Here is a 20,353-nt window from a genome sequence, read left to right on the forward strand (position 1 = left end):
TGAATGGAAGAATGTGGATTTAGACATGAACTGAATGGAAAAGTGTGAGACGACGGATTGATACAATATATTGAGTGTGGCACAATATGGCCTAGATGCTGAACCATAACATCTCAGCCCACACATACATGCTTACTATTTTGTGTAGGGGAAAGATTGAGGTTTGTTGGGGAAAGTTTAAGCACCTTCCACCTGCTGGGTCTTGCTGCCAATTCTGTTTTTCAGTGGCCTGTGCTGCCAGGCCTGATTTTTTTTTTTTATAAATTGCCAAACACAATAGAGAGGAATTGCTGTCTCTGAACCTTCTCCTAGCCCAAATTAGGAAGTGTCTTGGCAATACTATGGGTTGCTATGACATTGTTGAATTTTATTACTTGATGAATTTGTTCTCGTCATTTGCTTTTATATGCCAATGTGTTTGATGTTATAGTGATTGCAATGTTTGTTTGTTTTTTTAATGCTACTGCGATTATTGCGAGCCTCTTTGTGCTCAACATTTTGTTGCTGGAAAAGCGGGATACAAATATTAAATCAACTCAACACTGCTTTTGAGCTGTCTGCTTTCCCCTTGAAAAATGTTGGACCTCGTTTTTTCTCTTGGTGATAGAGGGAAATGAGCGTTCTTGTGCCGGTTCTGCAGATCCAAGCGTTTTGACAGTGATTAAATAATAAATGATTACCAGTTTCTCCTGACACAAAAGCTTAAGCACTTTTCACGTGGGCTCTTCTTTTTTAATGTCTGAACTGTTTACATGAGATCAAAAGCTGCTGCTCAGAATTTCTTGTCTGTCTCTGGTAGGAGTTGGCCTCATGGAGGTTGTCATGGAGCCCGACATGTGCTGTGGGGAAGAGGCGGCTGCAGCAGTGAGAGAGCTTCAGCTTATCCTGCAGGCTCTTGGGAGCAGCCAAGCAAACATGGCAGGTAGAGACCTAGGAGGGCATGTTTATCATTCCTCAGCTGTAATTTTCCTCTCACAAAGGCACTTTCACGGCATCTTACTTACTTTGCCTTCCAGCTGCTTATCGTTCGGTATTGTTGCGGTGCCGTGTTGTGTTTTGGTTTCTTTTTTCCTTCGTCAAAATCTTCTGATTCTGAATTAAGGTCACTTGCGCCTCTGGTGCCTAAGAGGGGCCCAGCTGCCTCATCTTCAGCTCAGATTCTTTTGTACTCCTAGGCCTTTCTAAATTTTACATAATAAATCTTAGCAGGAAGGGAATGACTGATGGCTTCTGTGCTGCTTCTCCCTCCCCCCTCCCCTTGCCTGCCTGCTTGCCTTCCTTCCAAGTGATGCTGTGATGCAGAATCTTTGGAACAACTGCAGTTGCAACCCGACTATTAATCTCTGGGCTCACCTCAGCTATGTGGGAGCAATCCTGGCAGGGTTTGGAGGGAGGATCAAGCGATGGGGGTAGAAGGGGATGTTTGATATCAAACACTTAACATGGTAGGGTATATGCGTGTGTGTACATATACCAATTGCATGTTAGGATTCGTCCAGCACATCAGAATTCATTCTAGATCAAGGTCCCCACAAACTACTTATAGTGGAGTGCATGAAGAAGCACACTCATACTCAATTCCTCATTATATTGTGTGCATCTTGTCACCTCCCCCTTTCCTTCATACTCTCGTCTTTGCATGCAGCCTCACAGTTGCTGAAAGCAGCAATAATTATTTAGGAGGAAACACACTGTCTGCTGTGGGCTCTGTGCTTTTGAACAGTGGACAGCAGCTTTGCTTATTTCTGCCCCTCCTGTTCAGAAATCATCAGCAGAGAAAAATTGTAGCCACTTAAATAGGGCAGCTGCCTTCCAAATAAACCCTCAGAGGGGCATGGAGTGGATGATGGCGTCTGCCACTCCTTGTCAGTTTACTTGAGGTTTCCATTGCTGTCTGCTGCCTTCCCCAACACCAATTCCTCTGCTTACAGTTGCAATAGTTCCTGCTGCTGATGGTGTCAGTTGCTTCTAAGAACTTTTTCAGGAAAGCAGCCTTACCTGGAAGAGGTATCATTGATTTTTATCCTTTTTTATTATTTATTTGTTTCCATTTGTTTCCTGCTTTTGTATTGAATGGTGCCCAAGGCATCTTTTTAGGTATTCTTTGTGATGGCTTCTTTTTTTATTTTCAACACTTAACTGAAGTACCAAGCACCCATAAGCCTTGACATGGAGCATATTCCTTAAGATATAATTTTCAAGGAATGCACATTAATTTGCATCCCTTTTTTCCAATGGTGGATTTTTGGCTGTGAAATTCTTGTGGGGCTTGCACCATTTGCTCCTCTGTCTGCTAGTGGTATTTTTTTCCTGCAGTCTTATCAGATTCAGCCACATTCATTTTTCAGCCAGTGATACAGAGGCTGCTTTTGTATTATCTGAGCTATTTCTCATTGAGGATAAGTTTGCCCCTTCCTGCCTTATCTATCTCCCAATTGAGTGTGGAGACAAAGGCTGAATTCAACATCCATCCTTTCAGTAGCAAGTACCTGCAGTGTGCCTAGATCAGGTACATGACTTCATTGCAAGATAATCGGAAAAGGTGAAGGCATTTGGGGGGGAGATGCTAGCTGTCTGATTGCCATGCCGTGCCCTTGGGTCTAGGAGAGTCTCCAGGAGTAGATTGAGCACATGGTTGCTACCTACAAGAGTGGGACTTTGAAGTCAACTAAAAATGAAAGTGAAGGTATGACCTGTCAAAGGGTAAGCAATAAGTAGTTCATCTGCAGCTAGGAGTCTAAGAACATGCAATTGCTTAATGGACACTTAATCCAGAAAGAGCATTGTGATAAAGGACATATCAGAACTACAAATGAGCTGTGGGCCAAGGGAACAGGTAGTAGAGATTCACTTCCACTCAATACAAATACAATTTCAAGTCTTAGGGAATGCAGGCAGAGTTTCTGTTACTCTGCAGTTTCATTATTGCTCGGTGGAATTTGGTCCTAGGCATAGAATATCTGACAATATTTGCCTTTTTTTAAAAGAGAAATATTTCTAGTCCTCAGGATTTGGGGAAATGTACTTACATATAGCTCCTGCCAACCTAGCAGTTCAAAAGCACGAAGTGCAAGTAGATAAATAGGTACCGCTCCGGCGGGAAGGTAAACGGCATTTCTGTGTGCTGCTCTGGTTCGCCAGAAGCGGCTTAGTCATGCTGGCCACATGACCCGGAAGCTGTACGCCGGCTCCCTTGGCCAATAAAGCGAGATGAGCGCTGCAACCCCAGAGTCGGTCACGACTGGACCTAATGGTCAGGGGTCCCTTTACCTTTACCTTTACTTACATATAGATATTTTGTAGAATCATAGGAGTATGAAATGTGTCTCAAGGACAAGATGCAGATTTTTTTGTTTGCTTGGTTGGTGCTGTGTTTGGGTTCCTGCGCTTGTGAAATACATACGCAACCACAGAATTGGTTGTGTATAGAGCTCTCAATATAAGCAAGAGGTCCAATGGCTTCAGTCAGTGATGTTCAGGCCTTCTGTCTTGAGGGAACCCTTTTCACATTAACAAGCCTATCGAGGAGCTCCTGTATGTGTTGGCTCAAGAACATCTCCAGATAGGCCTGCCTGAAACTATGTTGAGTGGACAATACTGAGCTAGGTGAAACTTCATATCTTCTTTTATTCATAAATTAGCCAATCAATTTATTGAGCCAATCAGTTTCTTGAGCAGTCTAGCTCTCTGACAAATGTGCTTGTTTGATAGACGTGCTTGCAAACACAAGTTTGTTGTATTCATGCTTTTTCATACTTCACACTTACAGTATACATACTTTACTATAATGTAAAAATCGTCATGTGTGACGTATGCCAGAAGCTGTTGATCAGAGGAGAAACAGATCCATACCCACAACTAAACCAGCAGCATGCAGTCATCCATCATTCTGGCAATGAGATTTCCTTGCATCCATGCAGTGTTTTTTTCCCCTGGGGGGACACAGGGGCACGCATGCCCCTAAACATTTTGTGAATATTTGTACTTTTTTCCATTTACTGTATTTACAATGTGAACTATAAAATTGTGATTTTCTTGAGTCAAAATGAGAGTACCCCCTAAACATTTTTAAAGAAAAAAACACTGCATCCATGTACATGTGCTTTGTGAGAACACCTTAAATGGAAGGCCGCTGTCCTCCAGCACTTTTCCTTGCCTAGTGTTCTTCACAAAAATATAGAATGGGAGCACTTGTGTCTTTGGAAAGTGCCCTTGAGAAGACTTAGCTCTGGCTGGACAATCAGTTTTTATCCTTTACAAATGCAATTCCTGTGCTGTTTACTGCATTGTGTAAATATCCAATATTTGCTTCACTTTAAAGGGCATTAACTTAAGTGTTGATAAGAAGGAAGATGCAAAAGTGTGTGTTCTGTGTCATTTAGCGGGATGGCATTTATTGGGGAGGGTGTTATATTGGTTGCCAGATTGTTAGATACCTGTTTTTAAAAGGATGTGGAAAAGCAAAGAATAATAACTCGAAAAGGCTGTTGTGGTGTTTCTACCCCAGCTTTCTCTTTAGCAGGAGATTGCCCTCTGCATCACTTTCTACAGGGCTATATGTATGACACTTTTTGGCAGCTGGGAAGGCTTCGAAATTGTATTTGTGGCAAAGATTACAGTTCCTTGCAGGGAAGGCAAAAACAGGTTTCTGACACCTGTCCTTGAGGCGTAAATTTTCAAGGACACTTCAGTAAATCTGCCCTGAGCAGTAATTGGCTTTGTGACAGAGCCATGTGAACTCCTCAAATGATAGTTTCATACTAGACAAAAGCCATATTCTGTCTTGACGTTTTGTGGTTTCACTGCTTGCCGTTAGGGACTTTGGTCAGATTTCTCTTCTCTTCCTAGGGAGGATCATCAAAGGACCTTCGTGTACAACTATTAGTTTGGTTAAAACCTCAAGAAACAAAGTCTGATTAAAGGAGGTGTCACATTGCACAAAGTTTGCACAGTAGATTCCAAATGTTGTGCCGCAGTTCTCTGTGCTATGTAGTCTTGCCAGGAATTTGTATCTGAGCTACAAAACCTTAATGGGGGGCATGTCCTCTATTTTTTATATAAAAAAATAGACTATGGCTGCACAAATCCCATATAGCTCTGAAGCAATGACTTGAAGTCTATTCAAAATGAGTCTAGAAGCTTGGAAATGATGTAAGAGCTTCATTCCATTTGATTTCTGAAACGGTTGGGTATTCTCTCAATTGCTTCTGTGTCTTAAGATGTATGCATCTGCTATCTTGAGAGGGGTGTCCATGTGCTTGGTTCACAGCTAAGAAATGTCGACTTGGGACAAATCTCTAGAAGAGATTCCAGTGTGTGTGTGTGTGTTGCCGCTGACAGAACCGTCAATCCCTTCTTGTTAGATCTTCAGGTGTAGAAAGATGCAGGCATGAAGGAAGAAATGGCCCTTTGATTCTCTTCAGGGACAGCTAATCCATGTCCCTGTCCCAAACTTTTATTGGAAGCCCTGTACTTGCAGATAATGTGGGATTAATTCCATTTGATGAAATCTCATTCTACTGCTGATATCTCTTTAGAGGGTCAACTGAGAGTAGATGCCAATGTATCCGTGCATCGCCCTGGAGAACGTCTTGGAGTGAGGACTGAAGTGAAGAATATCAACAGTGCCCGATTTCTTGCCAAGGCCATAGGTAAGTGAAGCACTTCCTCCCAAATGAAAATCTGGACAGGGAGTTTGGAATCCCATGCCAGAAAAAAACCACATCAGTTTCTGTTACTGGGCAGGTTATGTTAATAATATATACAAACCTGCTACCTCTAAGTTGCATGCATTGTTTTGATGTTTTTAGCCTAGCTGAAATCCATCATTGTGAACTGTAATAATGTTTTGCGTTAATAGCGGTTTCTGTGTGTAGAAACCTTTGGCTTTTGTGTGACTGGGGTGTAGCTTTTGCCCCTGGCCACAGATGGTCTAGAAATATAGTGATTGGAACGAGCCTTTGGGGGAGGAGACCTTGACTGGGAACATAACTTCTTTGCTGCCTTCCTTGTTTGGAATGGCTGCTTGTACCATCACTTCTGTAATCAATAGGACCAGGTGCCTGCAAACTACTTAAACGGTACTTAATTGGCTGAAATGCAAGCATGCTGGTTTAATTTGTTCTTCTTAATTCTGTTTTCCTTGTTTTAAGTTATTACCTTATATTGCATGTTAGCCCATTAGGTGTGCGCACATGCATGAAATGTGGTGTTATAATACAGGGAAAGTATAATTTCTTGGCTGGCAGTTGATTGGTGGGTTTTTCTTAGCAGGGCCTCCTCTGCAACAAAGAAAGCAAAATGTAATGGCTTGCTGTTTAGCCCATGACAGTTTTAGTTCCATAGTAGCACGGCCACATTCTCTTAGATGACACAAGAGATGCAGTGTGGTGGTTGTGGGGGGAAGTATATGAGCCACAGAGAATGTGCATCTGCAATGTGATTGTCACATGAAGAGGCGGATGCTGCTATGTTTCTATGCAAGAGAATTATTGGGCTCAGAATAGAGAAAGGGAAACATGGGAGGGAGCCTGAATATTGTCTAGTTGAACCCCCTACAATCCAGGGATATACATACAGTGGTACCTCGGGTTACAAATGCTTCGGGTTACATGTTTTCAGGTTGCGGACTGTGGGAAACCCGGAAGTACCGGAAAGGGTTACTTCTGGGTTTTGCTGCTCGCGCATGTGCAGATGCGCCAAATCGCGTCACGAGCGTGCGCAGACGCGACGCTACAGGTTACGAACGCTGCTGATTGAGGACGTGCCTCCGTCACGGGTTACATACGCAACCTGAGGTTCCACTGTACATCATTTTGTTTGTATGCTGCCTTTCCATAGATAGAACCATGCTCAGGGCCACTTACAACATAGGGGAAAAACCATAATCACAAAACGTAACAAAAATAGTCATAAGGTAAAGGTAAAGGAACCCCTGACCATTAGGTCCAGTCGTGACCAACTCTGGGGTTGTGGCGCTCATCTCGCTTTATTGGCCGAGGGAGCCAGCGTACAGCTTCCGGGTCATGTAGCCAGCATGACTAAGCTGCTTCTGACGAACCAGAGCAGCACACGGAAACGCCGTTTACCTTCCCGCCGGAGTGGTACCTATTTATCTACTTGCACTTTGATGTGCTATAGTCATAAAGAATCAATAAAACATCAAAAAGTACACTACCAAATTGCTCAGTTTCCACATAAATGATAGTAAGTTCTGAAACAAAGACTCAAAAATGGTAATATAACAGCAACAACCCCCCACAACAAAACCCCCTAAACAATTACTCAGTCCAAGAGTCTCTTCAGCAGCCTAAGCTTTTGTAGCTGGAGTCAGTCAGAGCCGCACCCTCCCAGGCCAGGTGGGGAAGCATGTCTTCCAGGACTCAGTCAAGATTTATGAGTGCCACTATATATTAGAGGAAGGGCTGTAGCTCAGTGGTAGAGTGCATCCTTTGCATACATAAAGGTCAGGTCTGTGGCCTCTCCAGGGAGAACAAGAAGGACTCTAGTTTAATCCTGGATTGTCACTGCCAGGTGGACCAGTGGTTTCACTTGGAGTAAAGCAGCTTTATTATATTTCTGTATATGCGGGTTATTTTGCATCTCAGGGTGAGTCAAAAAACACAGAACTTGCTCTTGATCTCCAAAAGAAATTAGTCCAACAAAGGCCCTTTTGAATAAGGTGGAGATAAAAGTGTGCAGTCAGTCTTATTCTGTATGAAAGAATGACTGTTTCAGCTGTATGACTTCAGGGTGTTTTGGAATGGGATTGTGTTGAAAATTTATGCCTTCCAAAAACGGTATAAATTAAATGTCAGAAAGCAATTCAGTTTATTTGTGATTCTCTAATATTTCCATTAGGCTTACTTTGGCATTGATAAGCGTTTTAAAGTGTGTGTCTCCCCCCTCCCCCCCGGTTTGAAAATTTAAAATAGGCAAAGCTGCATCACAACTAAGCTTAATTTATTTGTTTTGTTAAGACTATGAAATACAAAGGCAAATTGAAGAGCTGGAGAATGGAGGAACTATTTTGAATGAAACCAGAGCCTTTGACTTTAAACGTGGGTAAGTTTTTCATTCTACCATTGGTGGGGATTGAAGGCAGCATTATTAGCCACAGAGCCTTCCTGAACATATCTGATGCTTTTTTCCTAAACAAAATCATTTTGAATTATGGACCCATGGCCTCTTCATACAGCCACTGGACATGTGGTAGCTATGAGGAAAGTACTTTGAAATTCTGTGTGATGGTTCTTGCCTGTGGCAATCTGGCTTTCTGCCATATTTGTAGTTTTGGTTTTCTACACATTCTCCTTTTTGTGTTTAAATGCTGAAAGTCAAATTCTACAGAGGATGGACTTGGCATACAACCACCAAAGCGCCTAGGTTTCTTCCCCCCTCCCCCTGCTACCTGTTACATACTGAAATAATCATGTGATTATGCCTCTGTGAGTGGGAAGATTCCCATGTAAAGACGCTGAAGTCGGCAGAATAATAATAATAATAATAATAATAATAATAATAATAATAATAATTTATTATTTATACCCTGCCCATCTGGCTGGGTTTCCCCAGCCAATCTGGGAGGCTTCCAACAGAATATTAAAATACAATAGTCTATTAAACATTAAAAGCTTCCCTAAACAGGGCTGCCTGTTCAGGAGATAAGCATTTAAATTGCTAAGAGTACAAGTAAATGCCAAACTATCTGTTGGGGTGGCCACGAGGAACCTCTGGCCTATGGCCAAATTAGATCCAGCAGGCTGTTTTTCCAAACCATGGCCACCTGCCCCCACACCTGACATCAGGTAACCATGAAGCTGCAAAGGACAAATTTGAAGCTTAAAATGTCAGTGAACCCCACTTGCCAAGGAGCATTCAGCTAGGTTGGCTGCAGGAGGGGATTCCTCACTGTCGGCACCAGTCAACCAACCTAACTTTTTGTCCTTATTTTTTTAGGCGCACCATAGCAATGAGAGACAAAGAAGGAAAACAAGACTATCGGTAATTATCTTTAGATTGTTTCTGAAGGAAGCTCTTCATTGTAAGTTGTGATTCCCTTTTGGCTTCCTCAGACTTGACAAGTCATTGGTGATGGTCATTACCTCACAGAGTGATTCCTCGGAGTTGAGAGGAAGCTGAACAGAATTAGTCACCTGCTGCCCTTTGGTTAGACTTACAACGGGTGTGGGGAGGGAGGGTATTGCTCTGATGCATTTATTAATATTTTAACAAGTTTATAATTTTTAATGCTGCCATGTTCCACTGTCAAATCATATTGAGACTAGCAGGTAGCATGAGAGAGGGCCTTCTCTATAGCAGCAACCCTCTTTCTCCCAAGACAGGTTCAACTGGCCTATTCAGTAATGGCTTTTAGTCAAGATATGTTGGCTTCTGCAGGCCTCTGGTGGATTTTTATTGTCAGTTTACTTTGGAATCATAGAATTGTAGGGTTGGAAGGAAACCCAAGGGACATCTAGTCCAACAAGCAGGTGGCCTGTATGAACTCACAACCTTGGTGTTATCAGCACCATGCTCTAACTGTTTTACTGTTCTCATTTTTATTGTACCAAGACTATGGTGTTTTTCTGCTATAAATGTAAACGAGCTTGGAGGGCCCAGAGGGCTGAAAGGCAAACCAGAAAATTTTCTATAAATGATCCCAAGACAGACCGCGGCTGAAAATAACATTCATTCTTGTTTGCTGGTCGTCGGTCAGGACTTTGCAATCTATCCCTGGCTGCTAGAAGACAGAGTTGTATTCCCGAAAGTAACCCCATTGAAATTAATGGAACTAAGTTAGCCATAACCTATGGGTCTACTGAGTAAAAGTGAGTTGAGAATACATCACACTCCAAGCTGGTCTGTTCTACTGTCGGATTGCTCATATCATCATGAAGTTCTTTCTAATGTTTATTCATTAAATCATTTTTTTCTTTTTTAAAAATCTTTTTTTCTTTTCCTTTGAACCAATGGGTTTAGCTCCTACCCTCTGGAGCAACAGAAAATAAATCTGATTTGTTGTTTTCTGACAGCCCTTCAAATATTTGAAATAGCTGCCACCTCTTTAGTAGTCTGTGCTACAATTTTTTATGCTCAGGTGAAATTTGTTAAAAGCCCACTTCCAGGTATGTTCAAAGCTGCATAAATAGCACTTCCAGTTGTCCATCATCATTTTATCATAATATCCTTGCTACATGGATAAAAGTGGGTGTACTTTTTTCAATAGAGTTTTGATTTTTCCACAGCTAATGCAGTTGAACACTGTAGCTAATGCAGTGCTAACCTCTTTAGACCTCATTTTCCTATATCGCAGGAATGAGGAGAGGGCTGTGGCTATTTCATTACTTCTTTCCACATCTGCTAGCCTCAGCCTGTTTCACTGCTTAAACTGATGAGCTTGAATGTTTTATTTAAAATAAAATAAAAACGGGGAGAAAGAAAGCATGGATGAATCAATTCAAAACCTATAGTGAAATTTGCTTTTTAAACTGTGCTTTTGTTTATTGAAATCTGGATTTGAAAGCAGTGGGTGTAGCTTAAGTCTAACTTCTTCAAGGAATGCATCTCAGCTGTTTGCAAAGAGACATGGCAACACTTTAATTGTGTTTGCAAATCCATCATTTGTTCGTGCAAGACAGGAGTTGGCTCTTTAATCGCCATGTTTTTGTGGTGGCTTGAATCAGCCCCTTCTTCGGCGCAGCCCTTGTCATTTGATGTTGTCACTCAGATTTATTTGCCATGGCACCCCACTGAAGATGGCAACTTGGCTTTTAGCGCGGTTTCCTCCTTTCATTGAAACTCCTCCGACTAATACGAGGGAGGTTGCAACCTGCGTGGAACACTGCTAGCATCTGGCTGTCATTCTTCCTTTTCCCCTTTGCCAGATTGTACTCCCAGTTGGTCTGAAATCACAGGTCCTGTTTGGCACCGAGGACGATAAGCGACATCTGCATTTTGTTTGTGTTTTTTTGGAAGGGCGTAAAATGGCTTAAATATATTCCTTCTCCCCGTTGCTGGCTGTTGACAGCCAGTGGCAGATCATCAAAAAAGAAAGGCAGCTTGAGGCTATGCACCTCGGCACAGGGGCTTATCTGTTGCTGCTGAGAGGACTTGCACTCAGCTGTGGACTCCGAGCATTTGGTTTGCTTACGTTAAGTCCCATAATTGTTAGGAGAAGGAGCAGCTTCATCACAGGTGGCTGGGATGCGGCTAAAGGGTTTAAGTGAAAAGGACAGCAGAGGAGCCTCCCTTTGTTTTCTCCCAGGTTTATGCCGGAGCCGAACCTTCCTCCATTGATTCTTTGCGATTCTAAATCTTCGCCTGCTCACACAAGCGACCGGCAAGTGGTGAATATTGATTGGCTTCGGGAGAGGCTTCCTGACCTCCCCAGTGCGAAGAGAGCAAAGCTTGTTGAATGTTATGGGATTCAGCCTCAGCACGGTTTCACCTTATTGGTAGGTCTATTGACTGAACATTCAAGTAAACCAAGAAACTTCAAAAGATTCAGTGCTTCAGAAAACACTCCTAAAAATGTCATATTAGCCAGCTGTCAGTTCTCATAGATTTTTCTTACGTAGAAAATGAGTTCAACACGCTTGGCTGTTTCTGCTCAGATAATGTACACAAGAGGGTCTCTGAAACTATACCTGCTTTTTTTTTTTTTTGCATGCGTCCATCAGCATCATAGTAAATTGAAATATATAGCTAGTTATTGTAGCCTCAAAACCCTTTTTGTCTTAAAAACATTCCTGTATTGTAATTTTTTCAATGTATTTGCCTACAACACTGCTATCTCTGGAATGCTGGCATTTAAATATGTGCTCTGTGAGCCCAGTTGGTGCATCTCATCCTAATGTACCAGCTCAATCAATCTTAAGAGCTGGGCCAGTAGGGCTTTTTCCACATTATTCTTCAGCTTGTGGCTATATTCCGTGGAGTATCGCTGTCTGTAACATTGAAAAGTCAGACGCCAAGCAGTTTTAAATTTTTTGTTAACCTTCTCTTGGATGCATGACCTTTGGACCACCCTTGTAGCTTAAAGGGGAGAAATTCATAGAAAAGAACAGCACCATATGGCTTTATGACATTTGATCCATTATTCTACCATAAACTTACGTTAATGCACTCTAAATACTGTGACACTTTTCTGGAATTTAATCATGCATGTATCTGTCATAAGCCTACTATATGAACAAGCCCTTTCATGTAACATATATGCTGGCTCCAGGGCTTCTTTTTAGCAGTGGAAATAAATGAGACTGCCTAGTCTAACCTTAGATTCCTTTCATTCTGCTGAGTCCTCAGCTTTGACTAATGTTAGCCTTTTCTCCTGTGTTTTTTTCTTCCTCATCTCTTTCTGTCTAATGTGTCTTTCTGACACTTGGACACCAGGCCTATTCTGGAAGCCTGCATAGTTGAGCAGAAAGTAACTCAGGCGCTTATTCTGAAGATGGTACCAACCCATTGAGCCAACGGGAGTACTATCAATATTTTTGGTCCAATAATGACTCCCTGCCATCCATTGTCTCTACATTTAGGTCTTGGGGAGGGGGGTATTGTTCCACAAACACTATTTCTTTTCTTTTGATTTACTGAGAGTCCAGCTAATCTAAATTCACCTGAGACATCTAGTTTCCGTTGGTGTTTTAAGCCTACATCAGGAATACAAACAGATTGCTAATGGGGAGGATGCATAAATCTAATGAGCAGTCTTTCAAGTTAGAGTGCCCAAGCGTGCTCATTAAATAAATGGCATAGGTACTGGGACACCTTCAAAATGCAAGATCCACACTCCCTGCCAACTTGTTAGCGGAAGCATTGTGCAGGGGAAATTGCATTAAAATAAAGTCATACTTCAGTAATGAAATATTATTATTATTCTTTGGTTAGTTCGTGTTGCATTAATCCTTAGGGGGATTTTGAAGTATGTATTCTAAATTTCCACCAGGCTACATTAACTGTAACGAGCCCCCAAAAATAAAATAATTAGAGCCTGCACATAAAAATAGGCAGGAAACAAACAATATGCAGCAAAGGCAATAAATTCAGTGTTGTACATGTAGCTGAAGCAGGGTATGGTCCAAGTATGAATAAGGCATTGTATGGTGAAACACAGGTCTAAATAAGGGTTGAAGTTATAAGGCTTTAATGTATGTATATAGTTTGGTATCCTTTGGACTATGTTGCTGTTCCACCAAGACCTCCAGCATATTCCGTGAATATAAAAAATACATAAAAGGACCTCTGGTTTTGCTCTGCTCACAGTAACTAATTTGGCTCCCAGTATTTTCAGCAGTGAGAAAATCCCACACTTCCCCAAACCACTGAAAAATAGCACATTTCGCAAGTGAAAAGTGATACCTGCTTTCTGAAGTTTAGCTTATATTGCTAAAATTTCACCAAATGCTTTTAATTTCACTGAGCTGTTCACATGCTTTAGCCTCTGCTTCAACAATAACAGCTTTTTATACATTACATATGATAGTTACGGCCTTATGGGATGCATTTGGTGTCTAAATGTGGGGCCCCCTTTGAGCTCGAGGCCCTGGACCAAATGGCCCCCCTTCCAATTGGTTCTGCCTGCACACGGCTGGTAATTGCTCTGAGCTCCTGCTGAAATCTCTCCTTTGATTGAATGGACACTAGGCATGTGGACTGCGGGTTAGTGTTGCTGTGGGACCAGGGTGTTATTTCCGATGCATCCCGAGTATTCTCCCCAAACATCTCCTGACATCTTTGACTTGCATGTGAGTGTGTGTATGAAATTTAAAATGGCAGCAGTAGTAGACAGATCCACATTGGTGTACTTGTTAAATATGTAGGCTTTCTACCAGACTGAACATCTCATCAAGCTCTTAGGAATATGTGTATAATATATGCAGTAAGAAAATTGAATCTCCTGACAAACTTGCTTTGAACTGAATGGGACTGGATAAGGGTTAGGATTTTGGGGACGATTTCACTTGGCACTGGATATAAGCAAGTTCCGTTCAAGGGTTGCCTTGTGTGTGAGCTTATTCCCTAAGCTGACAAACTGTCTGAGAGAAAAATATTCCTCCTATGAGTCATAGGATTACTCCAGCCTTCTGTGCTGAGTGAGTGCTAGTTTGAGTCTGCCATGCATTTTGATCAACTTTCCGGCAGTAAAAGCTGTCTGGAAGCAAACGACTGCTCGAGTCTTGCTTGCAATACGAAAACTGCAAGAACTAGAAGGCAAGGATTCCGCTTGTCACTCAGGAGGAGTTTTGGTTCAACTTAAAACACACACTCGCATTTGAGAGAAGCATTTACATTATGACTAATGATGCTTGCTGATCTGCCTTTAATTACCGGGTCTCTATATAATCTGTTTAAAGATTATAGAGTTGTGTGTTTTCCTCTTGCTTTGTGTTTGCCTGAAATTGATTCTGACTGTATGTGCCAGTTCTGGTTCAGATGCTGGGTGGGCTGTTGTAGCCATATCTATTTCAGCCATTTTAGAAAGCATCAGTATAGAGTACCATTATGAAATTGGACAGTAAGCAGGGTGAGTCCTGGCTGATCTTTCATACTGGGTTAACAGGAGTTTTGCCAAGCTCCTCCTTCCCCACTAGACTCAACACCTGTGCCTTTCTTTACCTGCCTAGTGACATAGATACAAATATTTACCACATGTGTACACATCTCTCCCTTGGGACACTCCCTTATAATATGAGTGCTCACATGCTTCTGTGATGTCATCAGATTTCACAGGGAAGGGAAGAAAAACTATGGTATGCTTTCAGGGTGGGTCGTTCTGTTCTGATTGTGTATGTATTTGGTGGTCTCAGAACACTAAAAAGAGCAGCCTAACTGTGAAAACATACACACACAAGCAAAAAACTTCACGAATTATAACGGTATATAATTTCTGCAAAACTAGCAGTGGAGAGGCTAAAGGCATGCCTATCTTGCTATTCTATTGAATACTCATGCAGTGGCAGTTTTTGGAAACATTGTGAGGTTAACCTGAGGCATGTTGATCAATTGACTGTTGCGAATAGCTGAGAAGCCAAGAGGTTAAGAATATTCCACATGTGATAAGACCCGAAAGCTCATGGATATGAGTTTTTATTTTTTTAAAAATTTTGTTTTTGTTTTTGTGGTGGTATGGATAGCTGGTTCGGCTGCTGCCATCTTAACACACCATTTTGTCTCTGAGCAGAATGAAGATGGATTAGTAGAATTTTTTGAAGCTGTGGTGAATGCAACAGGAATGGCTCCCAAAAAGGTCGTTGGCTGGATTATAAAAGATATTCTTGGCTATTTAAAACAGTATAACCTTGAAGTAAAGGAAAGGTGAGGCTTTTTAATGTTTATACTTTTGCGCATGCAAATCTGTACACAAATATTAGTCTTTGATAATGGTAAATAATGTAGTCCTCTGTTACCACATGGGCATCTGAATAAACTGTTCAGTGATTAAGGATGCCACAGTAACCTTCAAGGTTCAGTTTCTTACATAGTAGTTACTGTTGTTCAGCTGATGCATAAAAATCATACTGAACCTTCTTTATCTGATTCTACTAATTTGCAAAAGGAAGAGGGGTGAGATCAATGGGTGAAGGAGAAAAGTATTTTGCAAGATATAGTTGAACAGCGAAGAAAAGAGGGTGAACATCCATTAGAATGTGCAAATGACTACAGATGTCAGCCAGCACTACAGTACTCTCAGTGGGATGCGTGTTCCCATTTGCAACTAGCACATCTCCTCCTGTTTAAAATTGCATGAACAGAACTGGATTAGGATGGTCATGGGGAAACCTAATGTACAACCCAGGCAAAACAGTTGGAGCCTTTTGCTCAGATGGTTTTCTGCACATCCCAACTTTGATACAACCATATTAAATGTGATGAGTAGCTTGTGCTGTATTTCTGCATCTCTGCTTATTTCAATTCATTTTATGTGGTCTAGTCCAGTCAGTCCTCTTCTTTTGGCCGAACTTCTGAACCTTCTGGAAAGCGGAACGATTTCTTCCTCGGCAGCCAAACAAGTGAGCATTCCTCTTTGTAACATTACCTTCACCATGAGCTTGTTTGTGTCACGGTGCATTTGAGTCTTGAATTTGTAAAATGTTATATCTTGTTTGGCCTTAGTTTGAAAACACGCCCCCCCCCCTTTAAAAAAAAAGCTGTTATCTATTATCTCAGTAATCCTCATTTTTGTGTTCAGTTACAAAGAAACGACAAAAGATAAAGGGATCCTTGTTTGGGCTTCCTTGTGCAAGGCTGATCCTGTGCGTATGTATTCTGAAATAAGTCTCACTTGAACTTAGCTCCATTGAGCAATGTGGGTAGGATTCCAGCATTGGGTGAAAATCATACGTGGCGGTGATTCTCTACTTCCACTCCCCCACGCAAAATTTTCTTTTGGAGTTGGGGTAATATTAAATCTTCCTTCTTGGCCTATCATCAACCTTCAAATAGCCAGCTGCCCACCCAGTCTCTTTTTGTCTCTGTAGAGGAAGATAAAAGGTATCCTTTTGTTTTTCTCCATGGCTCGCAAAATGGCTGACATGGGGGGAAGGACACATTTTAGAGCTGAAAAGCTGCCAGAGTTCATATTCCCCTAATGCGAGTTTACTATTGGAAACTGTAGCCTCAGAGGCCCCTTTAAGTGAAAATAAATTGTTGATGGGGTTTGGACGTGGAGAAAACTATACAGGATCATTACCATGTGTACTCTAAGCCTCAGTCCCATATAAGAGATATGCAAGCTTCTTCAAAATGTTTTGTAAATAACTTTTTGTTATTTTGTGGTTTGTTGTTTGTAACCCTCCTTTGGGAGGTGGGATGGGATATAATTGTAATTAATAAATGAATGATGTAAAGCTAATAATTTAAACATTTTTATACAGCATGTGTGTGTGTGTGTGTGTGTGTGTGTGTGTGTGTGTGTTTGGCTTGTTTGGCTACGTTTCCGAGCACAATTCAAAGGGAAGGTAAACTGTTTTTCCGTGTGCTCTGGCTTCCATCATGGTGTTCCATTGCACCAGAAGCGGTTTAGTCATGCTGGCCACATGACCCGGAAAGCTGTTGGTGGACAAACACTGGTTCCCTCAGCCTGAAAGCGAGATAAGTGCCGCACCCCATAGTTGTCTTTGACTGGACTTAAGCATCCAGTCAAACCTTTTATCCTTTGGGGGAGGACTGTTTAGCTTTCATCTGTTTGTAATAGAACTCATATTCTCTGTGTCTTTGAATTAGTAACTTATTCAAGATTTATACCCACCTCAAATCCAGGGTAGGCTTCACAAATGCAATCTAATAACCAAAATAATTAAGACACCAACTAACAATGTCATTGTTTGGCTATTATTGGTTAAACCTGTGAAAAACAGCATCCTTGCTACATTTAGAAGAGGACGTTGATGGGCTAGATGTCTGAAGAATAACAAATGTTTCTAACGATTCTCAGCAGTAGGCAGGGAGATTGGATGGCCTGAGGGCACAAATAGCTATATACACGAACACAACAGTGAATGAATTGCTGCATTTGAGAGTGGGGTGATTGAACTGCAGCACTGATGGGCTAGGCAAACTGCGACACACGCACACAGGCAACACATGTACACATTGTTGGAAGCTTCCAGCAGGGTTATTGCTGCTGCTGCTGCTGCTGCTTCTGTTTTTGTTGTTGTTTATGCTTTCTGTGGATCAGGAAGCTCAAATTGTGAAGGGCTGTGAGCCTTATTAGAAATGGTATGTTCTGTGGCCATGAGAGGAGGAAATATGGCTGCATTGTGTAATTGCAGCACTCCCAAACAAATCTTTTTCCAAACCTATGCACGCAGCAACCAGAGAATCTTTCCAGGTGTGAGCTTGTTTGCTTACTGTATAGCCAATTAATTCATATCTACACAACAGAACCTTTCAGGTGAGACGTGTTTTCCTTGATTAAGAGCTCTGACTGGGAAGCTGCACAAATCCCAGCTTTTAAAGATAGAGAGGTGCCTCACACTGCGTAATGTCAGTGGTCCATCTAGTCGCATACTATATATTGTCAACCCTGATGAACACAGGGTCTTTATCCTATCTCTTCCCTGCAAAAGATTCTGATATGCTTACTTAAATATATTTAACACCATCACATGCCTTGACTGTCTAAGGAATGAGACCAAGTTGCACAGTGGCTACATGGGATTGCTTTGTTACTGCAAATTTTGTGGCCTCCGACCAAACAAATGCAACTGCAAGTTAACAGCTTGGAGACTTGGTACAAGGCAGATTAATTTGAAGAGGGGCTCAAATAGCGTCAGTGTGTAGTTTGCCACATACCTGCACCATTACTTTGGACCAGGTGATCTTGTAGCCCTGGGAGAAATTTCATCCGTTGTGGCGGAAGATTTGTAACTTTGTTAGTTCTCCCCCATCTCGTTTTAATCTTGTTTTGTGTAAAGCAATGCTAATTGTGCTAGGGAGCGTTACATTAAAAAGCGCTTCCATTTTCTTAGCTTTGGTGAATTAGTAACATGGAATTTCCAACATGACAGTCATTTCTGCATTGGCAGATTGCGATTGCCCAAACATGCAATTATGTCTTCAGTGCAGGAACGAGCAGAAGCAGCTGTTTTAAAAGGTCTCTTTCTCTCCTTCTGCGCTCTCGCTCTCTCTCTCTCTGCCTCCATCTCTGAAATAAGAGCAGAGGGAATACAGAAAATGACTGCCCAAAGAAATTGCTTTTTTATAAATAGCCCCATTCTCTAGGGTTTTTTCCAAGGTATCAGAGCCCAACTACAAAGCACTGTAACTTTAACTAATAATTATTCCAGACAGACACTTAAGTTCATCCAGCTGTGCTTCACAGTGATGGATAACTGGGCTAGAGCTGCCACAGGGTTCTGCATTATAACCTTCCACACCTCTGTGGTCTATGACCTGCCTTTATGTAGCTAAACTCCTTTTTCTCCCACTGACAGTCAGCAGAGTAACAGTTGCCTGGTTAAATGGTAACTCTACGGGAAATTCAGAATCATAGAATTGGAGAGTTGGAAGAGACGCTGAGGGTCATCTAGCAAAGTGTCCCCTGCAATGCAGGAATCTCAACTAAATCTCATTTTGCAATTTCATTTATCCATACTCCATGGAATAACAGATAGGGTTCAGATGGTGTGCATATGCAAAGATCACACCCTTAATAAATATTACCAGCTACACAGTCCCAACCCAGTGTGGTATTCACCGTTATGGTCAAAATCATCATGGTACGCAGATGAGCAAGCATTGAGGGGCAGGGAAAGAGATTTAAAAAAACTACCTGGAATATGTATTCAATCCATAGTATTAGACACACACTTGTACACACCAGTTAGTTATAACCAGTCTGCATTAGTAATCTTGACTTTGTACAGTACATTTGAGAGCGGACTTCCGCTAAGAGCCCCCTTTTTTTAACCAAAAGGAAGATGCTGCATTTTACAGACTTAAAGAATGGACATGTATTATCCCTTATAAAGGAAGAAAATATGAGAGAGATTTTCCACCAAGCCTGATCAATAGACATTTTATTGTGGCACATTATTGAACTGTGATAAGCCCAAATGTGAGATGCTTTATTATGTGGAGCCTGCGAACAGCATTAGGAGCCAGGAGAAGTATTCGTTCAGCCTAGCGTTACTGTTTTGGGCAGTAACTACAGTAGTACTGGATACCGTAGACCCTAAAATGTAGAGGTGTTTGTGTTCAGGCATGTGGGACAATGGGACTCTTCTGATGATGCTTTTTTATGATTGGACAAGGGTCACCAAAAATACCTTCTCAGTAGGATTGTGACATAGCCTTGCATACCTGTGCCACAATTAAAAAATACCTGCTTGGCACATGAGACTAAATATTACCCTGCTTTCTAAGAGAACTAGAAATGTGAGTCCAGAAAGAGGCGATCATGATTTTTCTAAAGGAAACTTACCTGAGAAGTAGGAAACTTTACATGCTTTGCACATCTAGATATGGGATGTCATCAGTAGATTGATTTCTGATTTTGTGTCAGAATGGGAGTCATTATGTCCGTTAATACGTCTTTGCCTTCTTCTTATTGCAAACGTCATCCTTGCCTTCTGAGAGACATGTTTCAAGCACTGATTTTCCTTTATCTTGATGCTGCAGGTGTTGGAAGTGATGTGGAAGGGGGAAGGGAAGACTCCATCTCTGATTGTTAAAGAAGAGAAGCTTGAACTGTTGCAGGATCAGAATGAGCTTGACTGCTTCTGTCAGACTGTGATGGGAGCCCATCAGAAAGAGGTGATATTGATAGCAACCCTGGGAAATTGGGAACAAGAGACTTTGACTCTTCAGGGTGGGTGGTGGAGATAAAAGATTTAAATTGCCACCTTCC

The 20,353-nt window shown here is 41.7% G+C and overlaps 1 protein-coding gene across 8 annotated transcripts in view; it reads left to right on the forward strand.

Annotated features, from left to right (window-relative positions):
• GATB (glutamyl-tRNA amidotransferase subunit B) overlaps positions 1–20,353 on the forward strand; it is a 64,012-nt gene that overhangs the window by 13,683 nt on the left and 29,976 nt on the right. For all 8 annotated transcript variants that reach the window (XR_014552153.1, XR_014552154.1, XR_014552155.1 and 5 more), the window contains exons 5-12: positions 800–922; positions 5,538–5,651; positions 7,980–8,064; positions 8,959–9,003; positions 11,267–11,456; positions 15,185–15,318; positions 15,935–16,013; positions 20,125–20,259. Coding sequence is in view for 1 of the 8 variants with exons in the window: in XM_083631207.1 (XP_083487333.1) it covers positions 800–922; positions 5,538–5,651; positions 7,980–8,064; positions 8,959–9,003; positions 11,267–11,456; positions 15,185–15,318; positions 15,935–16,013; positions 20,125–20,259 (905 nt within the window). In the remaining 7 variants the exon portion in view is untranslated. The remainder of the gene's footprint in view (positions 1–799; positions 923–5,537; positions 5,652–7,979; positions 8,065–8,958; positions 9,004–11,266; positions 11,457–15,184; positions 15,319–15,934; positions 16,014–20,124; positions 20,260–20,353) is intronic.

Source organism: Podarcis filfolensis (assembly GCF_964270895.1).
Source record: "Podarcis filfolensis genome assembly, chromosome: 9".
In the NCBI taxonomy this organism is placed as follows: Eukaryota; Metazoa; Chordata; class Lepidosauria; order Squamata; family Lacertidae; genus Podarcis; species Podarcis filfolensis.